The sequence below is a fragment of the Protopterus annectens genome, chromosome 7.part1 (assembly GCF_019279795.1).
Source record: "Protopterus annectens isolate FY-2018-M chromosome 7.part1, PAN1.0, whole genome shotgun sequence".
Lineage (NCBI taxonomy): Eukaryota > Metazoa > Chordata > Ceratodontiformes > Protopteridae > Protopterus > Protopterus annectens.
Genome location: NC_056740.1, coordinates 5,138,313 through 5,163,423, shown reverse-complemented (window position 1 = coordinate 5,163,423; position 25,111 = coordinate 5,138,313). Strand labels below are relative to the sequence as shown.

The window sequence follows — 25,111 nt, the reverse complement described above, 5'->3', positions numbered from 1 at the left end:
GCTATCAGTTACTCCTCAGCTTCAGGTAGGGATCAAGTTGACATTGAGTGAGTAGGACAGAAGAGATGGACATTAATCTAAATGCATATTATGATATATTAGAAATGCCACGGCAAAATCTTAGATCATGTTGGACTGACTTTTTGAATGTTGCACATGCACATACTCCAGACTTTATAGATGTCATGTAGCTTACCTTGGAAGGGCACACTGACAGAATTTATATTAAATCAGACCAAATGAAAGGCTACATTTAGAAATTTCTCAGGTTTCAAAGTGTTTATTTCAGGAAGATCTATCTTGGAATATGGGGTAAGCACAAAGATTCATCCCATTCAGAGGAGATTTTTAACAGTACCCTATATACCAAACAAGTGGTAAGGGATCTAGGATCACAAGTAGACTGCGACCTTAACTATGACATCCATGTGTCTACTGTGGTAAGGAAGGTTTTTTGCATAGCACACTTGATTAGCAAAGGCATCGCCTCTAGAGCAAAGTAGGTTTTAACCTCTCTATACTCATTAATTGGGCTCATAATTGAGTATAACGCCCCTTTTGGCAAGTACCTTACAAAGCACCTGCAGCAATTGGAGAGACCTCAGAGGTTTCTAACAAAGAAAATCAAGGGACTCCAGCATGTGCCTTACACAGACCAACTAAAGTCCCTGTAAATATACTCTATATTGTATAGACTTCTTAGGGGAGACTTATTCCTGGCTGGAGCAGCAATCTCCGACCCAAACCTAATGAATCTGCTGCACATCTGTAAATCAAACTGGGCTAGAGCTACCCATTCCAGGGACCTAAATATGGCCTACAACTTGAATAGGATGTGCTGGAGGGACAGATTTGCCTCCCAGCAACTGACGTATCTTTGGAATAGGCTGCCAATTCATGTGAAGCAGAGCACCTCTATGACATTGTTCAAAAGGAACCTGGATGAGTGGATGGGGCACAGTAAATTCTTATCAGGGGTAGTGCCCACAACCCTCCTGGACATAACCAGTCATTACTAAATGCAATTCTGGGTATTGACTAGAGTATCTATGGTACTACATTGTGATGAAATATCTAGGCTTGAAATGACCTCCATGTCGATAGCCTAGTAACCGCCTATGATCCTATGATTTGATTTTTTTGTTTCATATTTTTGCTCTCATCCTACGTCCTTCTGCCCCTTCAGGCCTTCAGGTTGTACTACCTCACCAGTATTTATCAGGTCAAATGTCACTACTTACCACATTGATCCTGGACATGGCTGTTCACACTAAAGACCCTGACATCTTGCAAAGAATAACTGTGTGACTATTAGAAAGCTTGTGGGTTTGTGGCTCTACTGAGGTCGGAAATAGTTAGCCATCATCTTTGCTGTTAAGCTGTCACCTTTTTCACTTAGGGATAGCACTACTGAGGGATATGGACAGTGTCCATTGCAGGTTTCTCTACATCAAAGGTTATATGACTGCCAATCATCTGTTCTTATTCAGGAGCTAGACTTACAAGGTGAGTTCTGATACTAACCACTTTGCTAAGAGAGAACACTAGTTAACTTTTACAATGCCCTGCATCCATTTCTGAACCCAGAGCCTTAGCTGTGACATAAAATGCTATGTTTCTGTGCCAGTGAGCTAAATTAAAATGAAGTGTGGCTTACACCAATTGATTTATGAGTATGAACTTAGAATGTGGGTATGTTGCATGCTTGTTTGCATAACATCGAGGGAGGATTTGATCTAGGTGTATAAGGCATTTAAGGATTGCTTTCAGGTTAATTGTACTGAGCTAACTGAAGATTGCACTGGGAAAAGGTCTAAAAGAGGTGCATATGTCCACATGTCCTTAGGGGACGTGTTATATAGCAAACAAAAGAAGAGGTTGATTATTGCAAGAGTGACAGACGTTCAGAATGTCTTACCAAGAAAGTTCAATATCAAAAATACCAGCAAAGTTCAATAAATTTTAATTGAAATTTTGGTTGAAAAGAAATAGGTAGCTGATTAGTGACATATATACTGGCTTTGTTCTACATGCAGCTTGAATTAATGAAAATTCAAATGTTTATTTATTTTATTTGCAATTTGTTTACCGGGAAAGTCCACTTGGCCATTCAGAGCCCATTTTTAGTGGATGACCAGACAGAAAAGCTGCACAATTAACATATATCATTCAACAGTAAATACAAATTCATACACTAGTAATACATAGAGTAGATAAACATTTGATTCAGAAGTAACATACAAGAACTTAACACTCAGTAGCCAGTAACTTTTGCATGTAGATGCACAAGTAAAGAGGTGAGACGATAAACAATAGTGACAATATATATGTGTGTGTGTGTGTGTGTGTGTGTGTGTGTGTGTGTGTGTGTGTGTGTGTGTGTGTGTGTGTGTGTGTAGAAGACTGTATTGAAGTGTTGACACAACTGCTTGTTCTTGGGTAGTTTGGATGGCAGTTATTATAGAAAACAATGGGAACATTCATCACTCTTCAGAATAACACATCATTCAATATTAAAATATTGTACACAGTACCAGTTTTGTGTTTTATTGTTTTGTTGTGTGAAGTGGGATTGTGGGAATAATGAACAGAACAAAGAATTTATCTGTCTCTTTAATGTTAGGATAGCAAATACGATGTTAAAATACTCTATAAATTTAAATTCACACTAATGGGATAATTCCATCCATCCATCCATCCATCCATCCATCCATCCATCCATCCTTTCATCCATATATTTTTAAACTTCTTATGCTGATAAGGATTTTGGTGGTTAACAGGTAATGCAAGGAAGACCAGAAGACTATATTGTGTTGCCCATATCAGTAGTTTGTTTCTTCCTGAAAGATTATTGGATGCTGCCTGACAAGCTAAGTGACATAATCTCTCTCCCAAGTGTCTGATGTCTGCAATAGAGCCTCCTACCAGTGAGTCCTTACTACTAAGCCTCTCGTAGAAGGTGTGCGGGGGATTTCCTGATTAGTGCCCAAACCAATTCAACTCACTCCTCTCTGTCCAGAAAAGCAGCAATATACTTTGTGATCCTCCCATATTGATGAGTTCTTCCTGTTATCATGGAAACTGAGAACTGCAGTTCTGTGAAGGTATCTCATTTCATCCATTTTTATGGCCAATGTCATACTTTGAGCCACTAACCAAAAGCTGTGAGCATAGGGGATGATGGGATCATGCACTCACCTGTAAACTGAGAGCTTCTGATTCAGTTGCAATGCCATTAGCATAGTCTAGTTCAACACCCAACAATACTGCTGCTGTTTTATCTATTCATTAGTCAGCCCCCTAATCTACTCTAACTTTACTCGTAATCAAGAGCTCATGGTATTTAAACTCCTCAGGATGAGGTGCTACTCTGCTTACCTGCAGAAAACACAATATCTTTTTTTCCTTAGAGAACCACATCTTCTGATTCAGTGGTTGTGTTTGTAATGCACACCATAAATGGGCACATTATGGTTGTCTTTCTATATGAGTAATGTCTCACAGAAATAATTCTATCTGAGATGGAACCATAATAAAGACAATACAAAAAATATCTCTATTTCCAAAAGCTCTGTGCAATGATGTCAGCACTTATAATTAAAGGGCATGTTGAATGTAATATACCCTAATTTCCAATAATCAACCAATCAACATACCAAGTATAGCCTAACAACCTACTATGAGTCAAAAAAATTAAGTCAGCTTTCTTAAAACTGTTTATAAGTTGCAGTGCACAGTTCTAGTAAAAGAATGTTGTTTCTTTAGATTAATGCTAGAGAACATCCTATTTAATAACTATGGCATCACATATAATAAACAGTTCAGCCAAGCATTCTCTGTAGGTCAGTACGATATGATGACTCACATTATGCTGCTATGAGGTTTGGTGGTGGCCACTGAAAAAAGAAAGCTGTGCCATTCCATTGAAGAAAACCTGTAACAGAATTTGTAACAACTAACCCCCTACATAAGAAATCATTTTAAACATTTCATAGTGGCAAGTCCTCATTAGTGTATTCCTACAGTTTCCTTTTACATGAGGACATCTGCTGTCATCTAAAGTGTTTATTACTTACAATTACAAAAAATGTCCAAGAATCCTTTTCATTGTATAACAACAGCAGTCTGACTTTGTTCTCATTTTTCTTTCATAGCTCATTATTTCAACAGCAATATCAGCTGGAGTGAATCTAAACAGCCAGTACAACACTGATGTTGTTGGTGCTATTCAAACTGGGTAAGTGTAAATACAAACATTTTCGACTAATTTTAGAACTATAATTCACCTGATGCCAGTATAACATATGATGTTTGAAAATGCATATTAAAAGGTAGACATAGACGACAAGCTTTATCAGAATTTATTTTCAGACTGTGTAACATATATTGAGTCTAGGTTATATGATGTACATCTGTGAACTCTAAGGGAGGCTAAAAGCAGCAATCTCATAATGATATACACCCTTTATCAGAAATTAAAAAGATTCCCAACCTTTTGATGCAGATTATGTTTTATTACACATTGCACTTACCATATCATATAAAGAACCATTTGCATTAAGACATCATTTCAAATATAGCAGAATATTTCAGTAACCTTTATTATCATATTTCTCAGTCTTGTGTACTGATGGAATAAGCCACTAGCTTTTTGAGAAATCTTACAAACATCAAATACTTATGGAAGTCTGCTGTTTTATGAATTTGTTTGTATATTTTTAACCTGGATGGCCTCTAAACTTATCAACTAGTGATGCAAATGACATGTGGACTGCCTCTTTGGATATTTCTTGACAGTTCTCTGATTGATTTAGATGTGGAGGCTTTATTTATCCTTTGTTGTCAAGTTAGTCCCACTAGGTAGAAGCATAGCTGACTCAGTTAGAACCCTGGGTCAGTACTATGAGCAAGTGCCCCACCCCCTCAGCTCTTTCAGTGATGAGAAAAATAAATAAATAAACTCACTACACTCTAACTATAACAAGCTATAACTGATCAGCTTATTAGTTACATCTGTGCACTCCCCAGCAAAAAAAAGACAGACGTCAACTACCAGGTGACCAAATGGATGATATGCCCCCCCCCCCTCTATTTAGGTCATATTTCTATGCCCTGTCCCCTTCCTTTAACATATTTTATGGAAAAAGAGCGTTTCTCCTTTTAAACTGTAGCATGTATAAACATTTATGGGATTGGCAAAAAATATATATATTTTTAAGGATATTGAATGAATTGTTAAATGAAGGTTTTATGTATAAAGAATTATGTAGTGGAATACGTAAATTCATATGGAAGAAGGAAGAAGAAAATTAAAAAACCGGGGCCAGTATTATTGAATAATAATGATTATAAGATTGTTATGAAAATAATACAAAATAAATTTGAAATTAAATGGAAATATTATGGAAGCTACCATATATACTATAAAGGGGATGTCAAGAATTATTAATGATAGAGAAAATGTGGATTATATTATGAACAGAAAAGAAGAAGCAAAAGTCATGCTAGGAGATGCTAATAAAACAAATGACAGAACTGCATATGAAATCTAGTGGGTAATAATGAAAGACTATACTATAAGTGAGAAAGTTAGGAAATTGTGTATGTCAACATATAGTAATAATAAAGTAAAAATACTTGTAAATGGCTGGTTAAGCCAAGAGGTACATATGAAGGGTGGTGTAAGACAGGGATGGCCAATGAGTTGTATACTCTTTGCATTAGTTATGAATGTGATAATATGCGAAATAATTTACAAAATGAAGGAGCCAGGGTATATAATACCTGAAGGGTTAAGAATTGCAGTTCTGTTAATGTATGCAGATGACATTATAATAAATATAAAAACAAAATTTGGATACAAGAAGTAATAATTTGCACAAATGAGTCTCTAAGGATGATAGGGATGCCTTTAAATAAAGAGAAAAGTAAAGCTTTGGGTGACATAGTAAAGATCGGGAGTATATATTTTAAAATGAATGAAATTTCTGTGTTAGGTAAAACATTTGGCAATAAAGACTTAAGTAGAGTTCAATGGGAAAAACAATAGAAGAAATAAAACAAACATCTTTTCTAGAGAACATACAAATTATCATTCAATTAAAAGGGCTTATTTGATACATTTGGTATTGATGAGAAAACCAGCATAGTTAGCTAGTGTATTTATGTAGCCAACAGTATTTGAAAAGGAATCATTGCAGATACTTTTATTTTTCATTTATATGAAGTTTCAGATTAAACCCAGTAAAAAGAGGAGTTTTGTATGTAAATAAAGAGAAGAAGACTTAGGGTTAATTAACCCAATAGTATACGCTGCGTCATTAAATTTGTATGAAGTGTTAAAGTGGATAAATGAAAAGATGAGAGATTAATAGTAAATTATATAAATATAAGTATGATAACTTTTGGGATATGGTAAAAAAGACTAAATGAGAAAAGGAGTGTATAAATGAAGAAATAAAATGTTACCAAGAAAAATATTTTTGCAGAAAATAAAAATTGATGATATAGAAAAAGAAGAAAAAGTATGGTAGAAGAATGTAATAATAAAACATTACTATGTAAAACCATGGGAAAATCTAACAGATGAAAAAAATAAAGCTATAAAAATAAGAAGCAAATAGTGTAATCAGAAAGTAGTATATTTATTTATTTTACATTTGTTAACCAGGGGTGTCTGACTGAGCCGAAAAGGCCCTTTTTCAGCAGAGGCCTGGGGAGAAATGCTCCACAAAGAAAAATTGCAGACACATTTTTTAGACATGATTAGTATACACACAAATTACAAGAGACATGTTTTTACAGTGGTATGCGGCACATATACAGTTACAGTGGAGAGAACAAACAAAAAAATATTAATTTTAAAAATAAAGGTAATTAATAGATTTGTGGTGTACAGCTGAAGTTTGGAACATAGGCAGAATACATATATAGTACACAGGTACAGTACATACATTGTTGATTAGCCAGTGTTTGTGAGTAAGACTGAAAACTATTACAAGTGCTCTAGATTTAGTATGTATATGTTATCTGCTTTCACTAGCCTGGGGAGCAATCATGGCACTGCCAACTTTGCTTGAGATGTTGCCTGATGAGGTCTTTAAAGGAGGCTTTGGATGATGTGTTTTGAATGCTAGTGGGGACAGAGTTCCATTTTTTAGCCACTGAACTACTATTTGTGCATCTCCAAAGCTATTGTAGCTGTTGGTGACTTCTAGTAGTAGTTTGCTTGATGATCTAAGAGGCCTTTTGGTTGAGTGATGTTGTACTAGGTTTTTGAGGGCAGGACACTTATTGGGGAGGTAATAGAATGACAGAGGCAGAGCTGATTGTAGGTTAGGAGGTTGGGCAGTTCAAGCCAGTGGAGCTGTTTCAAAGCAGTACAGTGATGAGTTCTATATGAGCAATTTGCAGCAAAGCGGGCAATTCTGTTATAGCAGGCTTCCATTTTGCTTAGTTCAGTTTTGTTGAGATTAGTCAGAATGGGAGATGCATAGAGTACGGTGGATAGAAGTTGGGCGCGAGCAATGGCTGATCTTGTGTTGTTGGTAAGAAATGGTTTGATACGATAGAGTGACCCCAGTTTGGCATGTACTTTTTTAATAGTTAAGTTGAGAGGACTATCAAATTTTAGGTGGGAGTCTATGGTTATTCCCAATAGCTTAGCCTGTGCCACTGGAGCGATTGGAGTAGCATTTGTGGAGTAGATAGTGAATTAACTGTTAGTGCTTTTGTTAGAACTGGTTATAATCATAAGCTGAGTTTTCTTTGGATTGAGGATAAGTTGGGCTTTGGTAAGGTAGTTTTTAACGTCAGAGAATGCTAGTTGAGTTGTTTTCAGGAGGGTGGGAATGTTTTGTGCAGCACAGATTAAGGTAGTGTCATCTGCATACTGAATTATAGATGCATGCTGTGTGGAGGTATGGTGGTCATTTGTGAAGACTGTGAATAGTAGTGGTCCTAAGATAAAACCCTGTGGGACTCCTATAGTTATGGGCAGCTGAGGAGAGGGAGAATTTTCCCATTTCACAGCTTGGTACCTGTCAGTTAAGTAGCTTTGGAACCAGGTAAGAGTGGAATTTGATAGATGATATTGGTTTAGTTTGTTTAACAGGATTTGGTGTGAGACTGTGTCAAATGCTTTGGACATATCCAAAAAAAGAGTTGACACTTGTAGGCCTTCATTTTTGAGACGGTTTACTGTGTCTGCGAAGCAGAGGAGGGCTGTAGTGCTACTATGGGCAGGTCTGAAACCATGCTGAGTAGGTGACAGGATGTTGCTGTCTAGGAGATAGTTTAGCATCTGGGTATGGATGCATTTTTCTAGGATTTTGGCCGGGGGGAGAGTAAAGCAATGGGTCTGTAGTTATTAAGTTCAGTGGAGGTCCTTACTTTATGTATGGGTGTAACATAGGATATTTTCCAGAGTTTGGGCACATAGTTTTCAACAGTTGATCTGTTTATGAGAGTGGAGACTGGGATAGCAATAGCATCTGCTGTGAGTTTCAAGAAATAGCTGGGGAGTTGTTTGGCTGCTGTTGATGAGGTTTTTAGTTTGGAGAGCATGCTTTTGATTGAAGTGGAGGAAACTGTTTTGAGGGTAAAGCTTGTATTAGTGTTATTTGTGTTGGGGGGATAGTGAGGAAGGAACTGTCCTGTGATACTAAGGATAGAACTGAGTTAGCAAAGTGAGAGTTGGATTGTGTTTCGATGGGAACTTTAGCGTCAGGGTTAGTTGGTTTGGGGGTAGCCTTTTGGGTGGATTTTAGTAGCTGGTTTACATTTTTCCAATTTTTTTGCGGGTTGTGTTTCTTTGTTTTTTTGATAGTAAAGCCAGGCAGTGTCTCGGACTTGAGGATTTGTTTGGTTTCTTTACTGAGCCAGGGGTTTGTAGAGGTTCTAACCTTGATTTTGCACGATGGAGCGACAGTGTCTAGGTGTTGTAGAAATGTTTTGTTGAAATATGCTACAGCCTGATCAAGTGGGAGGGTTTTTAGGGGGGGGGGTCCAGTCACAGTTACAGAGTAAAGTGTTGAGGACCTCAGGAGAGAATTTGTTTGTGTTTCTAGTGGATATATAGTTAGTGGTTTTGCATATGCTTGTTCTACTACGTATAAAGTATATTATGTTGTGGTCACTTAAGGTGTCTGGGAGACTGCCTGTGTGAGGGTACAATGTGGGGTTGTTAGTTATGACCCAGTCAAGGATGGATTCCCTTTTAGATTTTTTATCACATCTAGTTGGAATTTGAACTAGCTGCTGGTAACCATGGAGATTTATTAGATTACTTGGTCTTTCGGATATACAGGTGAACCAATCTAGGTTGAAGTTTCCCAGAATAAGGGTTTCTTGTGAGTATGTGGAAGAACACCAGGATAAGAAGTCTTCAAGGCTAGCAGGTGTATTACCAGGTGGAATATAGATCACAATTGTGGTGATGACCTTTTTAGGGTGAAGTTGAAGCTGTGAGATAAGTATGTCCCAATTATTGGGGGAGGGGTAGGAGTTTGGTAATTGATGGACAGTTAAGTTGGACGTGTACAGTAAGGCAGTTCCACCCCCTTTATGAAGTGGTCTGTCTTGTCTAATGATATTGTACCCGGTAGGGAGAACTTCTGAGTTAGCTATGTTTTTATTTAGCCAGGTTTCTGTTAAAGCAACTATGTCTGGGGAGTAGTGTACTATTGTGGCCTGGAGTTCAGGTATTTTATTTTTGATACTTATAATATTAATATTTAGCATTAAAAGATGGTTGGTTTTGCTGCTGTTGTTGATTTGCCCAGGGATGAAGAAAGTGGGTGTGTTATGTTCTGACATTTGTACTGGAGCAGTTTGTGTTGGACAGGATGGATTTGGGCCTGGGTTGGGGTGGATATCCCCACTTATGGTGAGCCTGGAGTTAAAATGGTTATACAGATGTTGGAGTTTGGTGAGGAGTGTGAGAAAGTATTGTGTTTTTTGGAGTAGGAATGAGAGCATATGTGTATAGTTCTGAATTGGTCCGTTATGTAGTTCTTAAATAACTGTGGGCAGATATTTTTATAATGTGTGGTGTCTGTATACGAGAGTGCATAATGTAGTGTTGTGCTACCAAGTTTAGGGATATTGCTAGAATGATAACTTGTGGTGTTGTAAAGAATTAGGAGAAGGCAGACTAGACTTAGTTGTGTGATAGTCATGGTTATAAAGTTTAAGTTGTTTCTAGGTGGGGGGTCTAAATAGGAATTATAGGGTTGCACTATATGTGGATGGGGAAGTAGTGTGGGTGATGTAAAAAATGCCTAGTGGGAATGAGAGTGATTGGGAGTATTTTGTGAGGAGCAAGTTGGTGTGGTATAATGTGATATGACTTGAGGAGCTGTGATTGGTGGAGGTGATGTGAGGGTGAGCTGTGTGTGCGGCTGTGATTGCTATAAATGTAGAAGTAGTGGGGGTGGGAGGAAATAGGGGCAGGGCAGGGGAGTGAAGAGAGCCCGAGCATTAGCGAAGGCAAACAGAGCAGGGCAGAGCCAACCAAGACAAAAGAAAAAAGTAAGTATTACTTTACAAATCTGAACACTTTAAACAAATTCCTGAGGTCTAATGGCTTACCGGCAAGCAGAATGTAATTGCTGAAGAGCACTTGTGTCCTGGTGGGAGACTAGAAATTTAAAGATGGCTCCATGTTCAGCAGGATTCTAATATATACTTTGTATTGGGGGAGGCAGATAGCACAAGGGGTGTAAACCAGGTGGAATGCAAAGAAACCAGAGAGGCAATCAGTTGAAATCAGTGAAGGCCTCAGAGAGGGTAAGTAATAATTCCAACTACCTGTAAAGTGAAGGAGAGAAGAGGCAGCAAAGTTTATTAAGGTTGGGAGTGTGTTTTCACATTGACTTGCTGATTAGTAACCAGTTTGTGCACAGATTAGAGTAGGGAGATACATTAGCAATGAAGGGGAATGTATAGAGATGCAAATAAACAGGTGGGCCTCCAAGTGATACAAACTAAGGCAAAAGCACTGAGAGGGCTGCTTGATGGTTAATTTAGTCACAGGGATGTGAATTAAATGTATACTGTCTATTGGACAGTTAGGATTACTGTACTAGTGGGGATGGTGGGGAGGACACAAGGCTACAACAGTCAGTTTTATTAGCAAGCTGAGAACTACTAAGAAATACTGCTAATGTAATAGCTTCACTCTCACAAAACATACAAGTAGAATTCCTGGGTGGACTGACCCTGCTCTTGAGGCTCAAAATGCATATCCTTGTTTGGTTTGCAGTACTGATTCCTTCTTATACTGTATGGGTGGAGTGGTAGCCGCAGACTGCAGATTTGCTTGAGTGTGCTCCTGCTCTTGAGGCTCAAAATGTTTATCCTTGTTTAGTTTGCAGTACTGATTCCTTCTTATACTGTATATGTGGAGTGGTAGCCGCAGACTGCAGATTTGCTTGAGTGTGCTCCTGCTCTTGAGGCTCAAAATGTATATCCTTGTTTAGTTTGCAGTACTGATTTCTTCTTATACTGTATGGGTGGAGTGGTAGTCACAGACTGCAGATTTGCTTGAGTGTGTTCCTGCTCTTGAGGCTCAAAATGTATATCCTTGTTTAGTTTGCAGTACTGATTCCTTCTTATACTGTATGGGTGGAGTGGTAGCCGCAGACTGCAGATTTGCTTGAGTGTGCTCCTGCTCTTGAGGCTCAAAATGTATATCCTTGTTTAGTTTGCAGTACTGATTCCTTCTTATACTGTATGGGTGGAGTGGTAGCCGCAGACTGCAGATTTGCTTGAGTGTGCTCGGCAAGCAGAATGTAATTGCTGAAGAGCAAATTTAAAGATCAAGAATTTTTATGGAGACTGGTAATAATAACTTGTCAGTAAAAGGAAATATGTCATATAATAAGAAAGTGATAGAGTATGTTTACATTGTCAAGAAGAAGAAACTACAGAACATGTGTTTTTGAAATGTAAAAGAGGAAAAAGTTATGGTGAAAACTATGTAAAGAATATTTTTGAAGGTATAAAATACATGGATAAAATAAACAGGGATATGATTAAATATGGATATTATGGCTATTATAAGAATACAGCGCTTCTGTGGATCCCTAGTGATATCTGCATTGCTTACTGTACTTATTTCCTTGTATCACTTGAATGAAAGTTACTGTTTGTCGTTTTTGCATTTAAGTTACCTGTAGCACATTGCATTTAAGTTACCTGGCACTTGCTCACTAAAGCAATTATATAAGTCAGCACTAAAAAATTAAAAGCACTACACCCTCACAAACTCCCCTTGAGTACCTTGTTCCCCATTGGCCCTTTTTTTCAATTATAAAGGAATTCCCAATACTATTCTAGCATGTCCAAAGGTCAGTTGTCAATCTCCTCTCCGGTCCAGCTGGTGAATCTGGGAATCTTGAGGCAATGTTACAACTGCCTCATCTACACAGACAACCCTCTCCTCCTCCCAACAAATTCCAACACATGTGAGAGATGCAACCATATAGCCAAACTGGAGGCTAAGCTCTCTCAACTCAGTACTGGCGTAACCAGTCAGGAGGAAAAGGAAACCACACTTACTACAATTCCAGTCTCACAGAGACCTACCACGACAGCAAACCAAACACATATACACACAAAAACATACTCGGAGGCTCTAAATAAAAATCTGCCTAAGCAGTAGAGACCTCCAAAGCAGACACCCAAGCAACCGCTACCCCAAAACAAAACACGTGCAACACATAGCTCACAAAGCCAGTGTGTTGAACAGTCACAGCCCTTAAGGCTAAACAACACACCTGATACACTTGTAATAGGTGACTCTATCGTCAGGCACACTGACGTCCCACTCACCAGGCTGAACAAGGAGAAGGTCACAGTGAGCTGCCTGTCAGGCGCTAGGATTCGCCACATAACACAAGCACTCAGGTCACTCCAAGGCAAGTACAAATATGACTCAGTCATTGTCCATGCTGGTGTGAATGACCTGAGACGTACCTCCCTGGACTACATGAAAAGAGACATAGAGGAGCTCTCTGAGCATGTAGCCTAGGCCGGTATGACCCTGACCTTGAGTAGCATCATAACCTCACCAAGAATGATGCCACAATATGAAGACAAGATGATCAATTTCAACAATTGGCTTAAGTATTGGTGTCATTCAAAGGGGATCCAATGCCTGTCAGCCTGGGATGACATGCTCGACAAGCCACGATACTTTGCTAGGGACGGCTTGCACCTATCACCCCTGGGCTTTCGGATATTGGCAAAGGCTCTTGCTACCCCCATAGTGCCTTTTTTAGGCAAGGCTCAAAAGACAAACCCACCTTCGTAGGTATCACAAGGGATAAGAAACTAAGAGTGGTGCTACTCAATGCCGGAAGTCTAAACCTCAAGATGCATGCACTCAAAACTCTCCTTAGCATGGAGAACATTGATATCTGTGCAGTAACAGAAACCTGGTTCAAGGCTCCCAAGAGCACCCCAGCACTACCAGGTTATACCTCATACCATGCTTTTCGGCCCCAAAACTTGGACCGAACCACAAAAGGAGGGGGAGTATCAATATTCGTCAAAGATACCCACACCTCCAGGTTGGTGGCACAGCACGAAGCATCAGAGACTATCCATGTGCAACTAACAGTGGGTAAAACTGCCTTCCAGTTTATAGCCTGCTACAGACCACCCTCCCAAACCCAGGAACTCCACTCGGCCTTCCTGAGAACACTGGAAAATATGAAGGTCTCTCCAAACACCATTATATTGGGTGACTTCAACTACCTAAACATTGACTGGGAGCATTACTCTAGCTCCAACACCCTAGCCCAAAGGTTCCTAGAATTTATAAACTCAAATGCTATGGAACAACTTGTTACCACTCCCACAAGAGAGGAAAACATATTGGACCTGATCATCACCAACATGGGGACTCTATGCTCCAGACCAGAAGTGTATCTCTCACTGATAAGATCAGACCATAAACTAATCTCACTGGATATTCACATCCCGACCCCACCCTCTGCCCAGAAAACCACAGTGAAAAACTTCTCTAAAGCAAATTTCACACTCCTCAAAACCAAGGTGGAATCCTTTAAAGCCCCCGGGCCTGTGGAAAATATGGCCCAGACCGCAAAATCCTTTATAAATGCATTCTATGAACACCTTCAGGAATGCATGGATCATGCACTCCCAAATAAAACCAAGACCCAATCCTCCAAAGGCAGACATCCTGTCTGGTGGACCCCAGCCATAAAAAAATTATACAATAGAAGGAGGAAGTATTACATGATAGAGCAAAATCCCAAAAAGGGAAGGCATCTCTGATCAGTATTAGCAAAAAACTACGGGCTCTCATAAAATCGTCTAAGGCCAGCTTCGAGAGAAAAATTGCACAGGACACTAAGGATAATCACAAGGCTTTCTTTAGTTATGTTAGGAACCTGGGTGGGAATTCCCAGATATGCTCAGAATTAGTCCAAAATGACAAAAAATACACCAAACCCACAGACATTGCCAACATCCTAGCTGACAGATTCAGTGCAAACCCCCCCCTCCCCACCAAAAGGGCAAATATCTATCCGAGCAGAGTGCTGCCCCCCCCTGACATCTCAGATGCTCAGGTAAGAGCCGCCCTCTCCAAAGCAAAAAACACAGCATCAGTGGGACCAGACGGTGTCCCGGGCTGCGTCCTACATGAACTCCAAGAAGAGCTAAACCCAAACATAAAACTACTGTTCAATCTCAGCCTTACCACAGGATATGTACCCAAAGAGTGGCGTACAGCAACAGTGGTCCCTCTCCACAAAGGTGGTGCCTCAACGGATCCTGGAAACTATCGCCCCATAAGCCTGACTAGCTTGTTCTGCAAAGCTATGGAAAGGATCATCATGGACCTTATAAATAAAGATATTGGGGACCTACAGACATTGGATCCTACCCAGTTTGGCTTTGTTAAGGGCAGATCCTGCCTCTTAAACCTGGTCGATTTCTTTGAAACAGTCACCAAGGCCATTGAGGAGGGGAAGGTGGTCCACACAGCCTACCTGGACCTCGCAAAAGCCTTCGATACAATACCCCACTCGGGCATTATAGATAAGCTCACCAGCTTAAATATAAACCCCTATGTCACTAGATGGGTTGCAAACTGGCTCAAGGACAGAACCCACATGGTTAGAATTGCTGGAGCCATGTCAGGCTCCAAACCAGTTACAAGTGGCGTCCCACAAGGCTCAGTCCTGGGACCTCTCTTGTTCGGTATATATTTCTCAGAGGTACAGGCCAACACGGAAGGACTGTGGCTGACCAAGTTCACAGATGACTGCAAACTGGGCACCATAATCGACTCTCCAGCCGACACAAGCATTCTCCAAAAGGGCCTCATAGAAACAGACAACTGGTGCCAGAGCCATGGCCTCAAGCTAAATGCCAAAAAGTGTATAGTCATCCCCTTTGGCAAAAACAAAGTGCCCACAAATTACCACATAAGTGGTAATCCATTAAGTACGGAAGAAGTAATTAGGGACCTGGGGACCCAAGTTGATAGCAATCTCTCATTTGACAAACACGTGGCCAAAGTGGTTAGAAAAACATTTTATATAGCCCACCTAATCATGAAGGGATTCACATCTAGATCATGGGAGGTCATCGTGCCTCTTTGCTCATCACTCATCAGGCCCATAATTGAGTACAATGCCCCTTTTGGGATGTACCTTACCAGACACCTGCAGCAACTGGAAAGACCCCAAAAGTACCTCACCAAGAGGATCAAAGGGCTCAAACAGATGCCATATGCTGCCCGGTTAAAGAAACTCCAGCTCTACTCAGTGGCATACCACCTGCTCAGAGGCGATCTGTGCCTGACATATAAAGCCATGTCCAACCCAGAATTAATGGACATGCTGCACCTCAGAAAATCCAAATCCCATCGAGCTATGCGATTGAGAGACTTGAACCTCAGTACTGAAATAAATAGGACATGCTGGAGAGACAGATTCATAACCCAGAGGCTCCCTTCACTCTGGAATAAAATCCCAGTCCAGGTTAGGCAGAGTCCCTCATTGACTCTCTTCAAGAGGAATCTTGATGAGTGGATGGGGGATCGTAGGTTTACCCTGGGTATCACTTCTGTGTCACTGTTAGACAGAGGCACAGTATACTAACCTTAAAAAAGAGCATAGCAAAATTAATTTAAAATGGGTGGCGAAAGCCAAACACATTCTGGCTAGGCTTATAAATGCCCTAGGGCAGATAGCCTAGTATGAACCTATGAACCTATGAAGTAAAGAATATGTTAGAATAGATACAAAGTTCTTATATGTTATATGGGTTATATGGTATAAAAGAACGAATGAAATTATGTTTAATGGTAAATGAATTTTAGCAACAATATTAAGTAAAATCAGGTGGTGGTTATAGAAAGAGGAGTAAGGTCTATTAAGGATGAAGATTTTGCATGATTGTAAAGGAAATTTTGAATATGTGTAAACAGATTTGTATATTTATATATTTGTACATATGTAAATATTTGAAAATTTGTAAATGTTTTGTAAATAGTTTTTTTTGTATATAAATTAAGGAAATTATGAATATGTATAAACAGATTTATATATTTATATATTTGTACATATTTGTAAATATTTTGCAAATAAGAGTTATTTTTGTATAGAAATAAAGGACCCTGACACCATTTGATAAGTTTTGTGGGATCTTTTACATCCACTATCTCAGGCAGACAGGGCATTAGTTTAATGCCTCTTCTGAAAGACAACACATTCAGAAGTACAGTACAACAATTATGCTATACTGCAGTGTCAGTAATCTATTTATCTGTGTGAGCATAGAACCCACAGCCTTCTGCATCAAAGGCAAATGAGTCACCTGTTGCGCCACTGACAGTACTATTCTCTGCAGTTACCTTGCAGTCACTATGAAACATACTCATCTTGAACAAATGTTTCTGATTTCTCCTAGGCAACTTTCCATTGCTAATATGAACAGCAAGTGATCTAGGCTGCTGTCATTCATTCACAATGACATCTTCCTGTTGCTTGTTTCAGGAAGTTTGCTTTGTTTTCACTCTGTCTCCTTTCCTTAATTATGATGTGTCTTACTTTCTGATCATGGCAGTGCTTCCATCTAGATTGGTTTAGTTTTAGTGTTGGTTACATGACCTCAAAATTTCAGGACTTAATAAGTGAGTAGATATAGGAATTCTCTTTTATTCTATGACTCCCCAGTAATTTAGCTGTTGAAAAACCCAAACCTGTAGCCTAGCAAAGTTAAGTGAATATTAATAAAATAATTACTGTTAACTTTGATTTTTTTTTCATGAGGTTCTTGTTAATACCTCTAGACATTTCAACTTACATATTAGACTGTACACAGAACAGGATGTTGAAGTTCCTATTATTCTGAGTCAGTTATTGAATTACATACATACTGTGATCCATTATTAAGTGTCATCATATCTGTAATCCCATGTTTCTAAACATATCTTTTGGTGTTTTGGTGTTCTGATTATACATCTGTTTATAATATCTGTTAACTTCATGTACTCAGGAAATGTTGAATAATGAACACAAAATGACTGCACACAGTCCTGACATTGTAACAAATCTGTTACCCCCCTTACTCCTTGAGCTTCTTGGAAAAGAATAAGACGTCTCTGCTCTCAGGTTATTTTGTTAAGAATTATACATGTAATAATTATGAATTTCTTGCTCAAGTTTTAATGAATTCATAGCTATATATATATATATATATATATATATATATATATATATATATATATATATATATAAATGTTTGTTTTTACATGGCATTTATTCTAGTCAACATTTCTTTCTTCAACTCATTGGATACTATTAATTTATTAACCATAAACATCAAACCTTATATGTAACTAATTTCTTCTTTACATGAAAGGTATGACTTTACTTGCTTATTCGTAATAGATTTTCATTCAGACCACCCACTCACAGACACTTTTCAAAACATATGCATGTACTGATTATTCTCGATATTACTGCTGAGTTTTTTAAGCTTCTTTTCAGTCACAGATAAATGTGGAATTATCTAGTTAAGTACCAGATGATTACTAAACAAATTATCTTGCTGCTCAGGCAAATATGAGTAATTCAATAATGTCTCTCTGTGGATCTCTTTTCCTGATTAATATTTCACAACTAAGGCAATTGCAAAAACTTTTCTGCAGTCTGGATGTTGCCTTGTATGACAAGTTCTTAAACATACTCTGCAATAGCTTATGGTCTGTTTCTACAAACACTTTTTTTAACATGGTTATCAATAGAACTTCACAAACTTACACTATGTTAACTATTTCATTTTCTGCCTGAAAACAATTCATCCGGCACTCTGCCAAGTCTCTGACCATATAAGCAACTGATTTTTCTTACTGCAGAATAACTGCACTGGTTCCATTCTGACTCATCTGCATGCAGTGTGACTGACTTATTCCCATCAAAATATTTAATTGTGGGTGCTTCTAACACCCTTTAAATATTTCAAAGCTTTTTTCTTGCTCTTTACTCCAGTAACATTTTACATCTTATTCTAATAATTTACTTAATGACAAACTTATATATTATACCATGACACCCCATTAATATTCCAAAACGTGCACGCTGATTGGCCAGCGTGCACATTGTAAATCGACTTATACTAATGGAAAAAGGTCCGGCCGCCCGGACTTTTTCCATTAGTATAAGTCTCTTTTAAAACACTGTCTCGCTATGTTAAAAGAGTTTAACATAGCGACACAGGTTTAAAAAAAGCAATGGAGATCTCCGTTGCTTTTTTTAAAGCTGTTTCGCTATGTTAAACTGCTTTAACATAGCGACACAGTGTGTAAAAAGCAACGGAGATCTTGCTTTCTCCATTGCTTTTTTTTAAAACCTGTCTCGCTATGTTAAATGAGTTTAACATAGCGAGACAGCTTTAAAATAAGCAACGGACATCTCTGTTGCTTATTTTAAAGCTGTCTCGCTATGTTAAACCCATTTAACATAGCGAAACAGTAAAAAGCAACGGAGATCTTTCTTTCCCATTGCTTTTGGCCACAGCTCTGATGTACTGCGTAGGCATGCGCAGTACATCAGAACTGCCGCGGATACCAGACAGCTGCGGAAGGGCAGCAAAGAGGCATTATACAATGCCATTATTTAAGAAAAGTAATTATTTCTTTTCTTAAATAATGCCATAGTATAATAGCAATAACCCACTTCTGGGTGTGGGTAATGCGGGATTTACCCACGGTTGTCTTTGTTTGGTCCCTCGGGCTTCGCCCTCGGGGCCAAACCATGCCAACCGTGGGTAAATCCCACATTACCCACACCCAGGCGTGGGTTATTGCTATATGACTCAACTGGCATAAACTTTAGAAGGTGCTGCATTGTGCCAAGAAATCTTATGAGACAGTATGCTTGGAAATATTTGCACAACTAGACTGACTTTCTCAGAGACTCATTTTCAGCTTTAAGATATTAAGACATGACTGATTTATCTTATATTTATAACTTTAATTTTGTACCTTAAGTGTATTTCTTCTTGGTCCTCATGTTTAACTTTTCTTTGGCCTACTACATATTAATATATCATCATTTATTTTAACAATACCTATAAGCCTACACAGATCTCCATGATAGCTGTCTGGAAAAACTTCAGGTACTCATAACATACTAAAGGAAATCTCAAGGAACTGTACTTTCCTAAGGTCAAAATAAAGTATACAGCTTAAACGTTTCCTCACCAAGTATAATTTGCCAAAATGACTGATTAGTATTAAGTATAGAAAATACTTCCTAAAAAGCATGCAAGCAACACTTCTTTATTTGTATATAGCATATAGTACTCCTTTCTTATGTCATTATTAAGAGCCACATGGTTTATATTGTACAGGTATAAATCAGAGATTGTGACTCAGATGATGCAAGTTCAAGCAGCAGTAACAGTATGTGTACTGAAGGAGTCTGGTGCTGGGAACAGAAATGAGTGGTCAATACAAAGTCATCTATCCTGGAGAGAGGAGCTAGCATGATTACTTCATGGTATTTATTTATCTAGTTGATCATCATACAGGTGGACTGGCCACAAGGCCTTTTTCAGGCACACTCTGGCTCCCTGATGTGCTTGAATAAAGCATTGAGCCTAACATTTTATGTGAGACTGTAAATGCAATTTTATAACACATCCTAAAGTAGCATGCACATCTCTAAAAACAGTTTGCCAGAGTATATGGACAATATTTTGAGATATTGTATATAATTAACTTTACACCCCCCCTTCAAGCTTTCTTTTTTCCTTCTTATTAATTAATTTAGTTAGTTATTCATTTAATGGTTGTTTGTCAGAGTAGGGCATTGATCACAAATCACCAGTGTCAGGCTCAGTCCAGAAAGTTACAAAGATGCAAGAAACAAAAATTATACAAAGTCAAGAAAACAACAGCAATAATAAACTGGAGAGAATTGGTAGTGGTCATATAGAATGGAGATAAGCTAAATAATGAAATAGCTGTGCAAATAATGGGAATTTAAATATGTATAAAGTTTTAGATCAGCCAATAAAGAAAGTAGCAATAGATGATAGTTTAATATGACTAAAGGATGTCCTTGTGTTGTGGTGTGGAAGATGCTAGGTGATATGGCCAGTGCAGAAACAATTACACTGACCTTGCATGATTAGGTAAGTTTGAAGGTAATGTAGGTTAATGAAGTCTTTAGGTGGCTAGGTAGAGCTTGCCAAAGTTTCATTGTTAAGAGGGAAAAGTTGAAGTTAGTGCACTGTAGTTTTGTGTTAGGTGTATGTAGACTTGGTCCTGCTTGTTATTATGCCGTAAGGTAATAGAAAGTTGTGATAGAGGTGAGACCAGTGTCAAAATGTAAAGCCTGAAGATCAGTGATTAGGAAGTTGTCTCTTTGTTTCATTGGAGGCCATTTAGCTTTTCTAATAGTTTGATATGTGTTCAGACCTTGGGCATTTAGGGATGAAATGACAAAATTAAAGGAAAATTGTGAAGTCATGTTTCCTGCAGACTGCCATGTATATTTAACTCAGTAATGTTACTGGGCAAAGAAGATTCCCTTGCCAATGGCTGTTTGTGCTGGTATTGAAAGGAACTGAGAAATCTTACAGGTTCAAAAGAGTATTTAGTTAAATTTTGATCTGTTTGTTTTTTTTTTTTTTTTTTTTTGTAAGTGAAGATAAATTTAATGGCTAGCCCCTCTAAATGCTAAGGTATTTGCATAATGTTGTGGTTTATGAAAAGATGATGGGAGTAGTAAATGAAATAGATGAATTCTGAAAAATAACGATTTTTTTCTACTTAAGTTTAAAAAATGCTAGAGCTGAGCCATGTGGACAGAAAGGGACATCTAGATCTTTGCATAACCATATAATCAGCATAAAAATAAGAGGGAGGTGCGGTAGGTTAAGAGGCAGTTTACTGATGAAGATGAAGAAGAGTAGGAGAAAATGATTGATCATTGTAGTAATCCTTTCATAACTGGAACTTCTGGAGATAGGAAGGAGCCAATCTTTATCCAAAATGTTCTACTGACCAAGAAGTTGCATAATAATATTAAAGCTTTGAGGCTTTTTCCATTTATGTGAAGAGCTTGAGAAGGAAGATATGACCTACAAGGTTCATACATGAATGAGGTCTGTAATCCATGTTAAGTAATATTTCATCTGTCATTGTCCAGAGAGCAGTCATTAAGCTAATATCTAACCAGAAACCATCCTGTTTTTAAGACGGTGAAATTGTATTGTTTCATGCAGGACAATTGATTGGATATGATCTTGTCAAGGATGTTAGCAAGCATTTGCAAGGTGTAAAAAGAGAAGAGGTGAGAAGCTTTACAAGATTTAAATTGCTTTGGTAAAAGTTTGACTAATTCAGTTTTCCATATGAAGGGCACTGAGGTAGAAATGAGGCATATGTTGTAAATGTGGAGTAGAAATTGAATTATTTACTCCTATAGTTGTATGTAAACCTGGGGCAGAGTTTGTCAGCCCCATATGGTGCACCTAGAGGGTTTTATTCAAGCAGTGGGTTGATATATTTGGTTTTAACTTGTTTAAAGTATAAGAGAGACAGGTGTTGTGCTGTAGTAGGTGGTGTTCAGTTTGTTGTGATGGAAGTAGTGGTAATTGAGGATAGGCTGCTGAATTGAGAAAATCGGTGGTTATGAGGTGGCCTTTTAAATCACTCAGTGGTATTTTGGGAACTAGTATTTGGGTTTGTGTGATGACTGGGGAGGTTAACTTCATGTCAAAATTATTTAGGTAATGGACACATTGAGTATTGTCTAGAGGTAGTACAGTTGGCTTTAAGTCTTTCTAGATATTATTTAGCAAGGTTTTGGACTAGGGTAATAGGATAAAGCTATCACATGTTTCTGAGGTGGGACTTATTTGCTTAATATGCTAGGCTATACCTTGTATTTGTTGGAGCCACTTCATCTCTTTTGAAAATCAATCAATTTGTTTTTGAGTCTTAAAATGACTTTATGCAATGTGTCTTAGACTTGTAAAAGGGTGTTGGAGTTTGATCAGCAATGACTGGATTATGAAAGGAAAGTATTGGAGACCAATTTATGGTGGACAGGTAGGATTTGATTTGGAGGAATTTTGAAAGTGTTTTGCATCTAAAGGATATGCATTTGGTTGATTGTTTTACTGGAAAGTTATTGAAGATGAATGTTAAAGGGCAGTGGTCACTGATAGGGCTTTGTAGCAATGACAGAAATAAAAGAGGCTTAGTTTGTGATTAGGAGATCAAGAAATGAGGGATAATGTGCTTGGAGGATGGGAAATATTGGTTCTTGTAACAGCTGGATGACATCTAGATTTTCAAAAAAATAATTAAATCATTCTTCATGGGTTCTAAGAAGTGAAAAAGTGCCCGAATAAGCATGGCCTTTATGTGAGTTATAGATGACTTTTAGAATAAGAGTTTGGAATTTTCTGATGGAATAAGGCAGTAATAAGTAAGAACAGCAAATAAGATGGGTTTGTCCTTATTTGATAAAGTCTTTGCCAAAAGACAGTTGAGTTCTGTGATTGTGGTGAAAATGGTTTGAGTGATTATTTTAACCTTTACATCATACATACAAATATTTCAATGCCCTTCTAGCCTGCTAATATACCAAAACACTTGTTCCCATAACAGGTTGTTCTTAAAAATATCAATACTCGTACTTGCTTTAATGTAATATGGTAGCCTGTTCAATGCATCAGCTGCTCTATCAGATAACCAATTAGTACACTTCTCATTCCTATAGAATCTTCTGCATAGGTTCTTTGATGATTCTCTACTACTTTTTGATAACCCCAAACATTCTCAGAGGTGGTTGTTTCTAAATGCTCTATATGCCTAAATAAGCTCTCCTCTTAGATATCTATAAGAGACACTGTGCCAGTTTAGATATTTTAGTCTTTCATAATAACTTAAATTTTCACATTCATGGATGACCTTGGTATATTTATGCTGTACCCTTTCCAGTTTACTCATGCTTGTTTTCTTATAAGATTTACACATTGTTATTCAATAATCAAGTTTGGGTCTAATGTAACTAACAATGACTTCAATATTTCTGATTTTCTAAACTTTGTAAATATTTTTTTTTACAATCTATAGTTCTGTAACTATCATTAACTGATTGGTTAATATGATTAGAAAAACTTATAGTTGGATCTACCCATATACCCTGTCCTTAAATGAGTCTACAGTTTCAATCACTGTGTGCTGTATTAAATATTTACCTTTCAGTTTATGTCTTCCAAATCTCATATGCTTAGTTTTTGATGTATTTATCAGCATATTATTCTCCTGTGCCGAAATGGTCAATTTAGTCAAGTTCTTTTGCAGACATGACTTATCTGTAACACATGTAATCAGTTTACCCATTTTCAGGTCATCTGCATATAGACACATCAGATGAAAAGGTTAGGTCTAAAAGATACAATCTAAACAAGTAAGGGCCTAGGACAAAGCCCTGTGGGACACCCTGACTCTAACCAAGAATTTCACCTGTCCAGTTGCTATATGATACTTGCCATGTGCTATTTGTAAGCCATGCAGCGATCCATCTTATCAACAGTACATCAATACTAGTTGTTCTAATTTATTGATCAGTGTTTTGTGTATGACTCTGTCAAATGTTGAAGTTAAATCTATAATTACAGCACAGCACAATTTTACATTCATAGTTGTTATTATATTGTTATAAAACATCATGTTACAGGTGGTAGTAGATCTATTTTCAACATGTGCATGCTGATATATGGTTTCAAGTCCCAACCTATCCAGTTCTGACAATAACTTATTCAATATTATCTTCTCCATTATTTTCCCACAGCATGGGTCTGTCCTACTCTCTTTCCCTTAAAGACAGGTTTAATAAGCATGTCTCCAATTTTGAGGAATTTCCCCATATTTATATAACCCAGTGAATAATATATATATAATAGTAATAGTACTGTATGTTCTTGCTGAAGTGTTCTCAGGTCATTATTACTAATTCTGTCACCTCTCTGTGCTTTATTTGGATCCGGTTTGTGCAGTTCTTTTGCAATATAATTTAATTTGATTCCAGTATCTGATGGATGTCACTAGGACAACGTATTACCCACTTTGTGGAGCCAAGCTGCTTTGCATAAGATTTTGTAAATATATTTATAATATGTTTCTGAGAATAAATTTTAGACTCTGCACATAGTTTATCAATTTGTATGTCTTTACTCCTTCCACATCTTATTATCTATAAAAAGGTTTCCTATTATACTCAATATCTTCATATAAATTTTCTTCAAATGTCTCCTATCTTGTCTCACACTATGCTTAATTTATTTGTCCAGCTTGTTTATTTCAGTTTTCAAAGTTGTAGTTCAACCTCTCTTCCATTTCTTATTCTTTTTATCTCTCACCTTAATTAGGTATCTTGTTCTTATGGAAATATATCCCCCTGACATTGTAATCATAGATCCTGATGTTAAACTTTGTTTTTTGAATTTTTGCACTCACACAATTTTTCTTTCAAAGCTTTCCCCATTCAATAGGAAGTTTCTCCACTGAACACATTACTCCAATTAGTTTTACACAGTGACTGAT

The 25,111-nt window shown here is 37.7% G+C and overlaps 1 protein-coding gene across 1 annotated transcript in view; it reads left to right on the top strand.

Annotated features, from left to right (window-relative positions):
- The window catches only part of LOC122807522 (solute carrier family 26 member 6-like), a 516,873-nt gene that overhangs the window by 148,678 nt on the left and 343,084 nt on the right, over positions 1 to 25,111 (top strand). The window contains exon 7 of the mRNA XM_044078447.1: positions 4,155 to 4,237. Within this exon, the coding sequence (XP_043934382.1) occupies positions 4,155 to 4,237 (83 nt within the window). The remainder of the gene's footprint in view (positions 1 to 4,154; positions 4,238 to 25,111) is intronic.